This window comes from Lacerta agilis, chromosome 7 (assembly GCF_009819535.1).
Source record: "Lacerta agilis isolate rLacAgi1 chromosome 7, rLacAgi1.pri, whole genome shotgun sequence".
In the NCBI taxonomy this organism is placed as follows: domain Eukaryota; kingdom Metazoa; phylum Chordata; class Lepidosauria; order Squamata; family Lacertidae; genus Lacerta; species Lacerta agilis.
In genome coordinates, this window is record NC_046318.1 from 73,969,278 (window position 1) to 73,986,476 (window position 17,199).

Consider the following 17,199-nt stretch of genomic DNA (forward strand, 5'->3'; position numbering starts at 1 on the left):
CCGCTAGCTGTTCCAATCCAAAGGCTCCAGAGCTAGTATTATTAGTATTATTTCTTCCACATACATATTTCAAGGTGATGTACATTTTTTAAAAAAGCCACACAAAAAACCCCCAAGCCCCACAGAAAATTACAGCAGGTAAATTAAAAAAAAGCAATGCACAGTCGACATCCGTGGCAGAGCCCTATTCGTCCAGCTGTTCCAGAATTTCGCACAGTTAAGTTGCGGAGAACATTTAGAGTCATCCAGATTCTTCTGGAGTAACGCAAGCCTATAAGCAAAGCCTGAATTAGCAGCTGTGCTCTTCGCTGTATGTTTTGACTGTGGTTAAAGCTCATGGCTTATTTCTTAAGCGTTTCTGATATGACCCAATCATTCTTTTCATCTTTCCAAATCTCTTGAGCGAGAATATAAGGAGTTGCAAAAGAAAGCAAGGCACTTTTACTTTTTTTTTTTTTTTTTTGCACAGCTTCAAAGCGTTTATGGGACACAAGCTTACACCTGGAATTGGATTTCAGTAGTTGCAAAAGCCCTCAGGTTTCTATACTGCCCAGGTTCCCTTTTGCATGGTTTTCAAAACAAGTCCAGCGTGGCTTTCGAATTGAGTTCTAACCATGGTTTTGAAAACTGATCTCTTCCCCGCCCCCAAACCATGTGACTGTCTCCAGAACAAATTTTCTGATGCCTGGAAAATGTTTACCATACCTAAAGTGCTAATATTGGAATATTAGCACTCAAAAAAGCACCCAAACTCAAAAAAGAGTTTGAACACAGTTCCCCAGGAATTTCTACTACACAAGCCCCGTTGAGATGAACGGAAACACGCCAGTGCAGATACAGGAAAACTTCATAGGGCTGAGGTTGCAATCCTGCACACGTTTACCTGGGAGTAAGTCTCATTGAATGTGGTGGGTCTTACATTCTGAGTAAGCATTCATAGGATTGCCCTCTAAGCCATTATTAACACAAATTGATATATTTCATTCACATCAAATTCATTTTCTTTCATCTCAGTTGCCTGTCTTTCTAAATGTATTTTATCTAAAAATGCTCCCTATGGCACAATCTGCCAGGTTACGCAGTGTAGGATGAAGCAGATCTCAGAGTTCAGCTGGCTCATTCTTATGTCTGCCAGGGTCAGCCAGCGTCTTATCCCTAACCACAGCTCAGCCAAAGCTACACATCCTGATTCAATGCTGGCTGAGCTGATGCCAGTGCAAGTCTCAAAAAGGGTGTTCCTGTTGGCAGGAGCATACTACACTCATGTAGGACCCTGGCAGAGACACATGCCCAGCTGGCATGTTCTCTGCCTCCTGGTCGGTCGGGAGCTTCAAAAGCTTTCTTCTGCCCAAACATCACAGCGACTGATACCAAGAAGCATCAGCACACTTAGGGATCTGCAGAGTCTTTGCAGCATGCGTAAACAGACCTCAGCAACTCAGCATTTTGGCTAATCTACTTTATTTACATATAAACACACATGGAGCACTGCAACATGGCTCCCTCTCTCTCTAGCATCAGACAGCAAAGAGAAAGGACAAAGGACAATAGTCCCACTTCACAAAACACAGTAACACAAACATCCTGTCTCCGTCACTTCCCACTCTGTGGAATGCAAACATACACTGTCATGGGGACAGGAGGCGGGCAGGTGTAGAGGACTCGCTGGCCCTGAATGGGGTAACTGTGCTCCTGAAGGACCAGGTGCGCAGCCTGGGAGTCATTTTGCACTCACAGCTGTCCATGGAGGCACAGGTTAATTCTGTGTCCAGGGCAGCTGTCTACCAGCTCCATCTGGTACGCAGGCTGAGAAACTACCTGCCCGCGGACTGTCTCACCAGAGTGGTGCATGCTCTGTTTATCTCTCGCTTGGACTACTGCAATGCGCTCTATGTGGGGCTACCTTTGAAGGTGACCCGGAAACTACAACTAATCCAGAATGCGGCAGCTAGACTGGTGACTGGGAGCAGCCGCCGAGACCACATAACACTGGTCTTGAAAGACCTACATTGGCTCCCAGTACGTTTCTGAGCACAATTCAAAGTGTTGTTGCTGACTTTTAAAGCCCTAAACGGCTTCGGTCCTGTATACCTGAAGGAGCGTCTCCACCCCCATCGTTCTGCCCGGACACTGAGGTCCAGTGCCAAGAGCCTTCTGGCGGTCCCCTCGCTGCGAGAAGTCAAGTTACAGGGAACCAGGCAGAGGGCCTTCTCGGTAGTGGCACCCGCCCTGTGCAACGCCCTCCCACCAGATGTCAAAGAGAAAATCAACTACCAGACTTTTAGAAGACATCTGAAAGCAGCCCTGTTTAGGGAAGCTTTTAATGTTTAATAGATTATTGTATTTTAACATTCTGTTGGAAGCTGCCCAGAGTGGCTGGGGAAACCTAGCCAGATGGGCGGGGTATAAATAATAATATATTATTATTATTATTATTATTATTATTATTATTATTAACCTGAGTTTGGATCTTGTGTAACTTTTTGCTGGCTTAATTAACACCAACATACTTTACGCCAACTTATTGCACATTGTGTTTTCTCTTGCTCCTGTCCTCATTCGAAGTACGCACTGAGCGCATACCACGAGCACAGAATATCTCCATGAGGAAGAAAGTGTTCTCTGTTCAACATGCCTCAGACGTGGTTGGTAGGAACAGCAAGCGGTTTGTTTTCTGCAGCCAACTCCAGTTCTCATCTGCACACGTCGAGCACGTGGAAGAAGGCTTAGATGTAACTGAGATTCTGAACAGCACGGCCCATCCTAGTGACCATGTCTGACACCTTTTTATATGCCATGTGGATAGAGCACCAGTTCTTGACCACTGGGACATTTTTGTCTATGTCTCGTATATATTCCTGGAGCGGGTGACACTTGTTCTGCTCCCTCCCGGCTGTTAACAGAGACGTAGTCTTTCACTACAGTCGAGGTATTTTTGACACTATGCTGGGTGGCAGTATCTCAGGCTGAGGCCTTGCAACCCTCATCACTTGAGGCCTTGCACCCCACTGATTATCGTTTCTCCCGCTCCTAAGGAGTCTCGCTCTTCTCCACGTTTGGAAACCACTTTACCCAACGTGTAACTTTTGTCTGTGTGTATCCTGCCTATCAAACTATCGCCTGTGGTCCTTCAGCTGTGATTGAATTTGAATGGCACTATTGCAACATTATGAGGGACGCGGGTGGCGCTGTGGGTTAAACCACAGAGCCTAGGCCTTGCCGATCAGAAGGTCGGCGGTTCGAATCCCTGCGATGGGGTGAGCTCCCGTTGCTCGGTCCCAGCTCCTGCCCACCTAGCAGTTTGAAAGCACGTCAAAAGTGCAAGTAGATAAACAGGTACCGCTCCGGCGCGAAGGTAAATGGCGTTTCTGTGTGCTGCTCTGGTTCGCCAGAAGCGGCTTAGTCATGCTGGCCACATAACCCGGAAGCTGTGCACCGGCTCCCTTGGCCATTAACGCGAGATGAGCACCGCAACCCCAGAGTCGGACATGACTGGACCTAATGGTCAGGGGTCCATTTACCTTTACTATTGCAACTTTAAAATATATTGCGTTGAAGGTTCTGGTTATGTATACGGTACACTAGGGTCTTATGCTTTCCCTGCCACTCCCAAGCACCCTCAGAAGTACATGAAGCAGAGGTTGGATAGCCATTTGTCGTGGTTGCTCAAATTGAGATTCCTGCCTTGGAAAGGGGTTGGACTAGATGAACCTCGGGGTCCCTTCCAACCCTACAATTCTATGATTCTATGAACTGTATCGTAAAATTCAGAGAAGTGCTAAATTCGGAGGAGGAGGATGTGCGTTAGTTGAAGAGGCGCAGATTTAGGAGTTTGCTTCGTAATTCCCAGAAACTGGACTTCTCTGGCGTCCTTACTTTGCGCAGAAAATGCACACTCACTCCCTGGAAGAAAACAGTACCCTATAAATCCCTGCTCATCTGCATAATCTCTTCTCCTATGTAACCGATAATCCACTTATCTGTGTTTTGCTGATAATGCACTCCCGTCCCTTAGAACATCTGCTTTGGAGGCAGTAACTGAGTTAGGAGCTCTCTGCATATTCTCTGCATACGGTTCTTTCAAATCCACAAGAGCTCTGCATATTCTCCTTGAGCAATTGTTGCAACATGCACCATAGTAAGATGAAACTGCTGCCTCTTCTCACTTTGCAAACTAGATAGAAGGATGAGCTTGGTGGTGCAATGTGTGTTTTCTATGTGGGCAGTCCCAGGTCAAATCCCCAACATCTCTGGTTGAAAGGATTCAGGTTGCATACTTGGGAAAGAGAATCACTACCTACCCAAATATACAACACTGGCTAGATCGTGGCTGGGGAACCTTACAACCTCCCTCTTCTTGTTGATTGATGGATTCAGATTAATGATATACTGCCTTCCACACTGAGCTGAGTCCGAAGTGGCTTACAACAGATGTCCACTTCAACCCGGCGTGCTGCGGCCCTGGAAAAGGCAAATCCTGTGCTAGGGATCATCAGGAAAGGAATTGAAAATAAAACTGCCGATATCATAATGCCGCTTTGCAAATCTAGAGTGGGACCACATTTAAAGTAAGGAACTCGCATAGTTAAGGCCAGATTCCAACCAGATTGGCATTTTTAGGCTGTTGCTCAAAAGTCTACATCACTGGCATACTGGAAGCAAGTGGTGACCATTTTCTATGGCTATGTTGTGTTATCCCTTAGACCAGAGGTTTTCAACCAGTGTGCTGTGGTACCCTAGGCTACCTTGAATGATGGTCGGGGTGCTGCAGGCAACACTTGCCTCTGTCCCTCTTTCCTTCCCTCCCTCCTCTGATCCCTTCTCCTGTCTCTGCCTCCCAAAGGCTTGCACTGCTGTTTGTTGCAGCAGCCCCAGCTACAAACTCCGCAGGCGAATGGTGCCTCTGGGGCTGGCCAGGGGGTGCTGGTTGCCAGGAGCTGAGGTGGCATTGAAGTAAGCAAGCAAGCGGGCGAGGGAGCCCAGCCAGTCTACCAACCTTTGGTAGGGCCGCATGTTGGTGGCCATGCATCAATTGGACTTGCCTAAAATAGTCACCACCTGTATTTATTTAAACTTGTCACCTTTTAGATGTTGTTAGGTATTAAATCCCATTCTGCCCTATCCAACATGTCCATGTTGGAGATTCATTCCCCGTGTCTGCAGTCATGGGATTGTTGTCTATCACATGACAGTGTATGTTTTCATTCCACATAGTGGGAAGTGACGGCGACAGGAGGTTTGTGTTACTCTGTCTCCTGAAGTGGGACTATTGTCCTTTGTGGGAAGTGGGACTATTGTCCATGGGGTGCAATGTTGCAGTGCTCCGTGTGTGTTTATATGTAAATAAAGTAGATTAGCCAAAATGCTGAGTTGCTGAGGTCTGTTTACGCATGCTGCAAAGACTTTGCGGATCCCTAAGTGTGCTGATGCTTCTTGGTATCAGTCGCTGTGATGTTCGGGCAGAAGAAAGCTTTTGAAGCTCCCGAACGAACGACCAGGAGAGAGAGAACATGCCAGCCGGACATGTGTCTCTGCCAGGGTCCTACACGAGTGTAGGACGCTCCTGCTAACAGTCCATTGGTCAGTGTTTTGGCAAGTGCTCAGTGTCTGGGGCTAGCTCAAGAATAGTTGGAAGGCCACAGATTCCCCATCCCTGATTCAGTACAATTTATCTCACCAAGGAGCTCAGGATGGCACACAGGGTTCCCCCCCTCCCAGGTTCCATTTATCCTCACAATAACCCTGTGAGGTAGGAAAGGCTGAGAGATAGTGATTGGCCCTAAGCCACCCAACAGGTTTCACCACCGGCAAGGGATTTTTTAAAAAAATAATAATAATTACTTAATGGGAGTCAAATTTCTCCAGAACCTGGCATCTGCATTGAGTTGCACATTCTGCATTTTTTCTTCCTGGCAGATGCACAGCCCCAAATCTTTCCTGCAGCATGCTTGAGGGTTGAACTTTTTTTTTACTTCCTTTCAACTCCGTCTCTGTATACGGTCAGTTAGCCAGAATTTGTCTTGAGCCTCAGTTCTGCCCAGGAGATGTTTGGCCACTATAAAGGACTGTTAAGGAAATAAGAGAAATGGATTTGATTTGGCAGAGGAGAAGGAAGGCTGTGTCTCCAAATGAAAGCGGTTGTGTAACACACACACACAGTGCACTTCTGTTCTATAACTCTGGCCAAACTGCAGCGGGGAAGGAAAGCCGCTGTATTCTGTTGACCTGGTTCGTTTTATTACAAAATTAATCCTGAAAGGCGCTGTGTGTGTGTGTGTGTAAACACAACCCTAGTGCTGCAAGAAGTAAGTAATGCATCAGCGTGTGGTTTCTAGAAGCCTCCACCCCCTCAGCGTGGTACAGCTTTGCAAACAAGTCCACAGAAGTAGCTAGACAACTTAAAAAAAAAAAAACTAGCCCACTTTCTTACACTTCTCATTTGTGGTACGCTAAAAAGGAAAGGGGGGCTCAACTCTTCTTCAGTTTACAGAAGGTTTCCAGCTGGGTCGCTTGAGGAGACCCTTCGCATGCCACAGGCGAGCAGCCATTTAGAAACCCGGGTAGTATAAGTTATCATTAATATTCCATCGTAAGATTTAAAGGGTGAGACACGTCAGTTGTGCTGGTAGGCACAAGCATCCTATAATTGTGTCTGCCAGCCATGACAATCCCAGAAGTCTCCAGCGCTCTGTTAGTACTAAATTATGGGAAGCTACTCACATGGCGGGACCCAGGTGGCGCTGTGGGTTAAACCACAGAGTCTAGGGCTTGCTGATCAGAAGGTTGGCAATTCGAATCCCTGCCACGGGGTGAGCTCCCGTTGCTCGGTCCCAGCTCCTGCCCACCTAGCAGTTCAAAAGCACATCAAAGTGCAAGTAGATAAATAGGTACCGCTCCAGCGGGAAGGTAAACGACGTTTCCGTGTGCTGCTCTGGTTCGCCAGAAGCGGGTTTGTCATGCTGGCCACATGACCCGGAAGCTGTCTGCGGACAAACGCTGGCTCCCTCGGCCTATAGAGCGAGATGAGCGCCGCAACCCCAGAGTCGGACACGACTGGACCTGATGGTCAGGGGCCCCTTTACCTTTACCTTATTCACATGGCACAATTATCCTGGAAATTGTGGAAATGAGATGACACAGATAACTAGGGCTGCTTCCGGGTGGTTTGATCTGAATGTCACAATGCCAGCCATGTCTGTAACTGAGTGGTCTTCCACCCTCTCATTTATGTTGCAGTCGGTGTCCAGCCAGATGGGGGGAAGAGCTCGCCACTTGAACAGGTGGATGAGGACCTTGCAGTGACGCAAAGTCAGATGAACTTTGTGTGCCCCATCACGCAGGTAGGCAACACGCACCCGTACCTGGTGAGGAACATTCATGGTGGCTTCATTAGTTATCCCTAACCACTTCACCTCTGCTCATGACATCATTTTTTTTTGTCGTAGATGGATGTGTCAGTTACCTATGTTCCAGTTAAACGTTTTGGGCAAAGCCTGGACTGTCACACCAGAGCAGGGTTTCCCAAACTTAGGTCTCCAGCTGTTTTTGGACTACAATTCCCATCATCCCTGACCCCTGCTAGTTGGAACGATGGGAGTTGTAGTCCAAAAATAGCTGGAGACCCTAGTTTGGGAAGCCCTGCCCTAGAGGGAAGTACTGATTAGAATGTAAATGTGTTAATGCTAATTCGCCCTTTTCTCCTTTTTCCTTTTCTCATCTGCCCCTCCTTGTCTTCTGCTGTTGACTTTGACTCTGCAGTCTCTGTCTTCCTCCTGTTCTATTCATCTGCCTGGCCTTAAGCTTCTGAGGGTAGCGGCTTGTGTTATCCATAGCAGTCAAGGCATTAGGGCAGAACCATGGGACTCCCCTCCCTAAGCCAGCATCACTGATGCTCACCTGAACCAGGCTGGGCTGTGGCAAGGTGGCGGCATGGCCGGGGCTTTGTGGGCACATTGGTGGAGCCAATCCAGCACTCTTGCTAGGGCACTCATGCAGCCTGAACGTCACCACCCTGCCTCGTGCCATCTGGCTGAGCTGCAGCAACACCAAGGTCAGGGGGGGGGGTCTACTGCATTAAACATACACAAATACAGTACAGTAGAAACACACAAACACACACTGCAATAGACACACACACACACAGAGCAATAGACCAGTTACAGGTAGCCGTGTTGGTCTGCCATAGTCGAAACAAAATAGAAAAATCTTTCCAGTAGCACCTTAGAGACCAACTGAGTTTGTTCTTGGTATGAGCTTTCGTGTGCATGCACACTTCTTCGGATACACTGCATGCACACGAAAGCTCATACCAAGAACAAACTCAGTTGGTCTCTAAGGTGCTACTGGAAAGATTTTTCTATTTTGTTTCAGCAATAGACCAGGCAGAGGCAAACTTGGCCCTCCAGATATTTTGGGACTACAACTCCCATGATCCCTAGCTAACAGGACCCAGTGGTCAGGGATGATGGGACTTGTAGTCCCAAAACATCTGAAGGGCCGAGTTTGCCTGTGCCTGCAATAGACCCTCAGAGTCCTATACCCACTGAGCATGCTCATTGAGCCGTTTTGTTTAATTTAAACATTCACCTCTGGTTCTCCCCCTCCCCCACTTCCTAAAGGGTTCTTTTTTGTACTTCTCCAACTCGTGGGCTTTCCTTAAGCCTATTAACACCTCCCTCCTGTGCATGGATGGTACCATTCTGTCTACATAAAGATTAAGGGACACGGGTGGTGCTGTGGTCCAAACCACTGAGCCTCGAATCTGCACGACTGGGTGAGCTCCCGTTGCTCTGTCCCAGCTCCTGCCAACCTAGCAGTTCGAAAGCACGGCAGTGCAAGTAGATAAATAGGTACCGCTGCGGCGGGAAGGTAAACGGCGTTTCCATTCGCTCTGGTTTCCGTCACAGTGTTCCGTTGTGCCAGAAGCGATTTAGTCATGCTGGACACATGACCCGGAAAGCTGTCTGTAGACAAACGTCAGCTCTCTCAGCCTGAAAGCAGTGATGGGCAGCACACCCCATAGTCAAATTCAACTGGACTTAACCATCCTGGGGTCCTTTACCTTTTTTTTTTACCTTACATAAAGATTATTACTTGGATAATGATTTTACTCTTATTTTTGCTATGTTTAACTTAAGTTATGTTGGCTATTTTTACTTTTACTCTTGTTTTTTCCTCTTTCAGCAAGCTTTCCATGTGGTGCTTTCAATCCTAGTGGGTATCTTTATAGGGCTTGAGATGGTGTGTGTGTGGTGAAGTTGCTTTGAGGTGTTTCAAATGAAATAAATGAATCAAAAAGCAGGACAATTAAATGGTACTCAGCATGTGTCTTCCATGGCAATGGAGTGCTATGGAGCTCAGTTAAGAACATGGCTAACCACATCAAGATCATTGTCAAGCACAGGTGGATTAATTATTGCAGGTAGAAATGAAGAAACCTGTCAAGAATAAGGTCTGTGGGCACTTCTACGAAGAAGAAGCCATCCTGGACCTGATCCGACACAAGGAACAGCGTGACAAGAATGCCTGGTAAGCAACCATGACCAAAGGGGAAAGGTATTTTGCTAAGCTCCAAAAAAAGTAGGTTCTTTTAATAAATAAGTAAAGGAGGTTGTTTCTTCACAACCTCCTTTACTTATTTATTAAATAAATAAGTAAGAGAAAAAGTCAGAGCAAAGTTATCACTAGAATTAGTAGTAGTAGTAGTAGTAGTAGTAGTAGTAGTTATTTTTTGTACCCCAGCCACTCTTGGTGGCTTCCAACAGAATACACAAAAAACCTCAGTCTACTTTTTTGTACACTCGGAGGCAATGCACACAATCATGGCAGTGCTTTCTGTGAAGATTGGGGCCGCTATTGTTGCCTCTTGGATTTTGCCAGCCCTTCCTCACTTCCAGGGCGGGTTAGAACAATATAAAAAAGCAATACTGAAACATTTTAAAAACAAATTGCAATCAGGAGAATGGGGGCGGCTTCAGAGCTGCTGCAAATTACGTTCATTCACATCAGTTCACACTGTACGCTGTGTCCAGAGATTTCGGGCTTGTGTCGGGGTTGGCCAGTGCTTCTTTTTCCTTTTCGGTTTCAAGTATCCACTCATAATGCCGTCCCGTCCCATTTGTGTGTTAGCCGCCCTGCCTCTCCGGCTGGTGCACACAAGAAGGAGGGAGAGGGCAGCTTTCCCACGCGAGGAGATCCTCTTCAGAGCCTGTAGAGGATATTTGCTTCAGGGACGGTCTCCTTGTCAGGCGAAGGCACAGCGGGACTTTGCTGGTCAGGTGCTGCTGCCCACCTGAGAGATGCTGGAGCTAAAAAAAGCCCTGCTTTCCAGCTTGCAAAAACCTTAAAAGAGGGTGTGGTGCCTGGGAACCAGAGACTCCTGAGCTCCTTTCTAGTCTACTCTTCATTAAACTATTCCTAGAGAGGTGTAGCTTGTTGGCTGGAGAGTCGAGGCCACATCCATAATTTTTCTAGATGATCCACAGCAGGCAAACGTTGTGTATCGTAGAGAAAGCCAGCGTTTCTGCAGCACGTGACAATGTTCAGGAAGTGCCAGGAGGTAGTTGGGAGATCATTTGGAGTATCAGCATGAGGAAAACAAAACAAAGCAAAGCAAGAGGATCAGCCACAGGGGCGTGCAGCCACCACCATGCTCTTGATCTGACTGCGTTTTTAAATCCCACGTTTTGGGGGCCCTCACCTTGAAAGCAACTAACAGGGCAGTCCTACAGATGCCTTCTCAGAAGTAAGTCACATGGATGAGCCTTGCACCCGTGTAAATGGGTTAGAGGAAGGGAGTAGTTGAGCAGAATATTGTCCCATTCCGCCCTACACCTGTCCACCCGTGGCAGGTGATGCAAAGTGTAATTTATATCTCATGGTGTAATTAACACCTAGTGCAATATTAAAGTGAGGATGCAAATGTAACATCTGCACTGCACAGTTACGAGACGCTGTGTTCTGACTTGTTTTCTGGAATGGGCAGAATTGTCCAAGCTCTACTTTTGGCAGCTTCTGAAGTAGTCCCACCACAAGCCTCTTTAAACACAATTTATGGCCGGGCACATCTGTTACATGTATTCTTCATACATTTCGAGTGTTCCTTTGGGTAGAACAAACTAAACTCAAAAGCTCCCTTGCAACCAGAAAGCTAGCACATCAGGCAGAAATGTTGTAGCCCAACGTACTTTGCTAAGCAAGAATTCATCATGCAGGGCGTTGGAAAATGGTGGCTTAGATCCTGTGATCCAAGGATGTTCACAGAAAGGGATTTTCTGCTACCTGCATTTCACTCAAAGCAAGGTACCTCTGCTCAGTTTTGGGTGTCCCTACCTCCCCCCAGTAGCGCCACACCCCATCCCAACCCCACAGACCCAGAGAATCTCCTGATCCTCCAGAGAGGATTTTTTAAGGATTGGAGATGGGGGACTGGGTTTTCCTCACCCTTGTGCATTTTTCGTCTTATGGATCTCAGGATCAAAGTCAGTATCTCTTACCTTCTCTGTTTTATCACTCCAACACTCTACCACCTCATTCTGTTCTGTGCTATGGCTCGGTTTGAGACATTGTGATGGGACTATGGCAGTGTTCTCTATGTGGGGCTGCCCTTGGAGATGGTCCAGAGGCTGCATTTCACACAAAGCACAACCATCAGTGTGGTGTCGTGGTTAAGAGCAGTAGACTCGTAATCTGGTGAACCAGGTTCGCTTCCCCGCTCCTCCACATGCAGCTGCTGGGTGACCTTGGGCTAGTCACACTTCTCTGAAGTCTCTCAGCCCCACTCACCTAACAGAGTGTTTGTTGTGGGGGAGGAAGGGAAAGGAGAGCGTTAGCCGCTTTGAGACTCCTTCGGGTAGTGATAAAGCGGGATATCAAATCCAAACTCTTCTTCTTCATCAAGTTGCTGGGTGGTGGAGCTAGATATCATCATGTCATGGCACTCCTAAAAGTAACCCCACAGGGTTATTTTTCCATCTCCCCAGCTCAACACCACAAGAACCCTGTAAGGTACGTTAGGGGGGAAAGGCTGTGTCTGGCCCAGGGTCACCCAGTGAGCTCCGTGGCTGAATGGGGATTTGAACCCTCGTCTCCCAGGGCTTAGTCCAATGCTCTAATCACTGTGCCACATTGGCTGCCGTTGCTAGAAGGGTTTCATTTAACCTCACCGGTGCAGGGATTTGTGGAAGTTAAAAACAAAACAAAACAACCTGTTGTCATTGGCCTTTGCTTGAGATGGTGTTTTGCCTTTTAGTATGAACCAGTATTTGAGTTGTTTAGATTTGGGGCTGCCTGAGTTTATTTAATTTTATCTGGGTTTTTTTATTATTATTAAGCACGGGTGTCAAACACAAGGCCCGCGGGCCTAATCCGGCCCGCCAGACCTCATCATGTGGCCCGTGTAGCCGCCACCATCCGCCAGCCTTCACCTTTTATTCTCGCTTTTTTTTTTTAGCTATTTTTGAATATCTACTTGCCATTATTCTGACTATGTTTCTGCTTTCAGAGCTAGTTATTACTTACATTATTACAAAAAAACAGTAATAATTGAATGCAGTGACAATAATTTATGATAATAAAGAGTGGACACATAGTCCTACAGATACAACCGGCCCTTTGAGGGTGACCAAACTGCTGATGCGGCCCCTGATGAATTTGAGTTTGACACCCCTGGGTCTTTTTTAAAAAAATGGCAACTGTATTGTACTTTTACATTTTAAGCCACCTTAAAAGTACAATTGACCTTATAAGCATCCATAAATAAATAAAAACAGCCTCCCACCTCCACAAATCCCTCCCTCCTTCCTTAAATGACCCCACCCCACCCTAGCTTCCTCCTCCTCCTCCGAACGGCTGAGAATAATCTCTGTGCTCGAGTAACATCGGCGTTCCTGTGTCGCGCAGATTTGCCTTTTTGACTTGAGGCTTCCTAGGCGCTTCACCAGAATTAATTAATCCTGGCAAAAACATGTGCCAAACAGATAATAATTACCCCAACCACTTTGTAGACTGGGAGAAACAAACCCCAAACGGTGAGACTCCGCGGTTAGCCCAAGGCAAAGGCAACTAGTGAGGAGACACAGTGCAGAAGTAATGAGCGCTGACTCCCCGCTCCAAATGCTGAGTCTGAGGCAAGGTGCCTTCTTCCCAGGCAGAATGCGTCCATTGGGTGATCGAGTAGGACCTCAAAAATAAAAATGAAAAAGGCTTTGGATTGGGGCTCCCCGGTCGGTAGAGTTTGGAGCCTCAAACAATTTGGGTTGCGAGACACGCACAGTAACAGCGGTTATCAAATTGTTGCGCGTTGTAGAGTCTTTGACAACAGTTTCCAGTACATATTGAACAACTTTTTGTATGGGGGGATGTCCAGCTCCTGACTTTGGGGAGAGGTTCATGTGTGAACTGTGAACCTGCAACCCCCCCCAAAAAAAACAACATTGAAGGCCACATTCGCACCATCCAATTAAAGCGCTCTTGAACCACTTCAAACACTTTGTGGCTTCCCACAAAAAATTCCTGGGAAGCGAGAGTAAGTGAGAGTTGTTAAGAAAGGCCTATTTCCCCTCACAGAACTTCAGTTTCCTGAGTTTCCTGGTTAGTGGGATTGATGGGTGCATAGCTTCCAACATTTCTCCAAGGAAATTATGATTATTTCATTATTATTATTATTATTATTATTATTATTATTATTATTATTACCCTGCCCACATGACTGGGTTTCCCCAGCCACTCTGGGCAGCTTCCAACATATATAAAAACAGAAATAAACATTTTTTAAAAAAAACCTTCCCTATACAGGGCTGCCTTCAGACATCTTCTAAAGGTTGTATAGTTACTTATCTCCCTGGTTCGGGGGGGGGGGTCGCATAACTCCATACCCTCCAACATTTCTCCAATGAAAATAGGGACATCCTAAGGAAAAGCGGGACATTCAGGGGGTCAAATCAGACACAGGGATGGCTTCTCTAAATCAGGGGTGTCCCTGGAAAATAGGGACACCTGGAGGATCTGTGGGTGGAAGATTCAGGACAGACAGAAGAATGCTGGCCACAATGACTATGTGCTGTCTTCACTGCCGGGAGGAGTGCTATTGAGCTCAGGTGCTTCTCTGTATGATTATCTGACCAGTCACTGTGGGCAGAGGATATTGGACTAGGTGTTCCATTGACCTGACCTTGCAGGCTTCTCTTACGTTCTTGTGTGTGAAAGACCCCCATACAGCTTCTCCTTTGCAATAAATTATTATTATTATTATTATTATTATTATTATTATTATTATTATTATTTAATTAAAATCTCTTTATCAGTTTATATTCACGAAGAATCTCAAAGCTATATGCAAAAGTAAAAACCATGATGCAGTACATTGGTATTCCTATACATACCTATTTAAAATACCTTTATGCTGTTACAAAATCAGCAGCGACTAGTCCAGGAATTGCCTTCTGGGGAGGCCTGTTGGGATAAGAACGTCTTCACGAGGCACCCAAATCCCAAATGACACTCTCAGCATCATTTCAGGTCAGGCATGATGGGTCTGGTAGTTTTCTTTGTGTTTTCCACAAAAGGAAAGCCTTGCTCCTATGTCGAAGTAAGCCCCCACAACTCTCACTTACCCCCTTCCACAATCTCTATTTTGCAAAAGCAGATTTCCCTCTAGTTTCAATATATTTGTTCTGAGCCTTTTGCATATTCATAAAACGAATACTCTTGCTCACGTCTGAGCCCACAAGCAGAGAGCACCCTGTTAACTTTGCACAATTCTACTTCAAAATTTGGATTTCTTTTTCTTAAAAGCAACTGGTGAAGAATACTGTATATTCTGGCGTATAAGGCTACTTTTTAATCCAGGAAAATCTTCTCAAAAGTCGGGGGTCGTGTTATACGCCGGGTGGAGAATCTGCGGTCGAGCATATCTCAAACTCTATATTTTATAAACCGGAAAAGTTGGGGGTCGTCTTATACGCCCAGTCGTCTTATACGCCGGAAAATACGGTACTAAGGGGAAGGAAATTCTGTGCATTGCACCAGATTCCATGCTTGAGTGGTGTTTGCATGGACCGAAGAAACAGATACTGTTGGTGTCGAGTGCCGGAGTTTGAGGTTTTGGCGAGAATTGACTATTTCCCATGATGTTTGCTTTGCTGCAGTTTCTCAGTGTGGCCCAGGGCAAACTACTTCTCTTATCTGTCGTCGTCCCCCGTCCCCCCCCCCCCGTCTCTTCAGACTCATCAGCAGGGTGAGAATATAGAAGTTGCCGTTTGTAAAGTTCTTTGAAGGCATAAAACAATATGCAGAGATTACAGTCTGCAATGGTATTTTACCTATTATTACTACCACGGGCAAATTGTGTTCCACTTAAGACTGATCTACAAGCAGAAATGTTCATATATCTCAGCGCATTCAACCTCCCTGGGGGCATCTGTTCCCACCTGCTCGGGATAATTGCATTCCTCATCATGTGTCTCCCCAAAACAGATTACTGCTACCCGGCAAGGAAGGAGACCAACATCGCATTGCACCTTGCTGATCTGGCTGATCTCAGAAAAAGAAGAGTCCTAACAGAACCTAGAAAATACAACACATTTTAACAAGTTTTCAAATCGCGCTACACAAAGTCGGCAGAGCAGGGAAACTAGGCAAAACAGAAGGCTGCCATGATAAAAAAAAAACAGCTTCTTATTCACCATTATCAAATCGTTCTTCTCTTCTGTATTGATTGTAGACATTGGAATATTCCAGTAATCCTGACCCATAATTCAGTACAGTGGTACCTCGGGTTACATACGCTTTGGGTTACATACGCTTCAGGTTACATACTCCGCTAACCCAGAAATAACGCTTCAGGTTAAGAACTTTGCTTCAGGATAAGAACAGAAATCGTGCTCTGGCGGCGCAGCGGCAGCGGGAGGCCCCATTAGCTAAAGTGGTGCTTCACGTTAAGAACAGTTTCAGGTTAAGAACGGACCTCTGGAACGAATTAAGTAGGTAACCAGAGGTACCACTGTACACTGGATCTGCTACATAGAGGTAGCATGTCAGTTTCAGAGTATTTATGATTTTGAAAATGGTGTTTTGCTATTGGGGTGAATGCTCTGTGAATGTGGACAGGAAAAAGGCTTCTTCCCTCTATTCGATTTCCCATTCCTTGCAGGTAGCCAGTGGAAACCACCGCTGGACCTGAAGGTAAACCAGAGTGAGAAATTCCGTTCTGCTGATTTTACTGGGGTCACTTTCTCTCCCTCTCCTTTTACAGCTGCCCCAAGGTTGGCTGCAGCAACCTCACCGTCAGGAGATCAGACCTGGTGCCGGATGAAGCCGTTAAGAGAGCAATCGACAGTCAGAGTAAACAGAGCCGGCCGGCACAGTAGAAGTCAGCTGGCACTCCGGCGGCTGTTACGACAAAGAAAATGTGATGTTGGAAGAGGTCGCCTGAGATAAGTTGCTGATTGCCAGGTGGTTGTGTAACCGGTTGTTATTTCAGATATTCCAATTGCAGGCAAAGTTGAAGGTCTGACCTGTCGCCGAAAGCATTTTCCTTGCTCCTTGGAGAGTGCCAAGCGTAAAACACTGCCACCCAACCTGTTTTTTAACTCCTTTTTTTAAAAAATGTCACCCAGCAGTTGACGTCTTGTGTTCTATAAATAAAAAACGTAATTTCTCATTGCCAGAGTCTGCTAAGTAAAAGAGTTCACGTTGCAAAGCACCTCGTAAATCTTTTTAAGGAAAGGCCTATGCTTGGCTAACGCTGCTGTAATATGGTCTGGTCTGAAGGCGTGCAAGGCCAACTCCTTGCCGAAGCTAAGCAGGCCTGAGTCTGAACAGAGCCTGGATGGGCGACCACCTGGGAGCCACACTTGGGCTCTGTGAGGGAAGAAAGGCAGGATGAAAACATGGGGAAATTAGTACAGGCGTCCCCCTACTTAGAATTGACTCATGTGCAACTGTATATATGTGTAACCAGTGGTGTAGCATTGCCCCGGGTGCAGAATTGTTAAGGGCACAACATTTCAACACCCGGTGCTGCCTCAATACAGCTCCGTTGAAAACAGCTTTCCACGTGACCTAGGAAGTGACCTCTTCAGACAATGGAACAACTCTTGTTTTCTTATCTCTGAGGCTGCGATCTCCTGGGTGACATGGACACTATTAGGCAGTTGAATACGCATGCGTACTCCATCCATTTCCCTCCCTCCCTCCCCA

At 46.4% G+C, this 17,199-nt stretch overlaps 1 protein-coding gene across 1 annotated transcript; it reads left to right on the top strand.

The window, feature by feature from the left end:
• The first annotated feature begins 7,229 nt into the window (after window positions 1-7,229).
• On the top strand, window positions 7,230-16,598 carry LOC117050288 (E3 SUMO-protein ligase NSE2-like). Its single transcript, XM_033155846.1, has 3 exons — window positions 7,230-7,340; window positions 9,422-9,528; window positions 16,253-16,598. The coding sequence occupies exons 1-3, from the start codon at window positions 7,314-7,316 to the stop codon at window positions 16,365-16,367; spliced, it is 249 nt and encodes an 82-aa protein (XP_033011737.1). The 5' UTR covers window positions 7,230-7,313; the 3' UTR covers window positions 16,368-16,598.
• The last annotated feature ends 601 nt before the right edge of the window (window positions 16,599-17,199 follow it).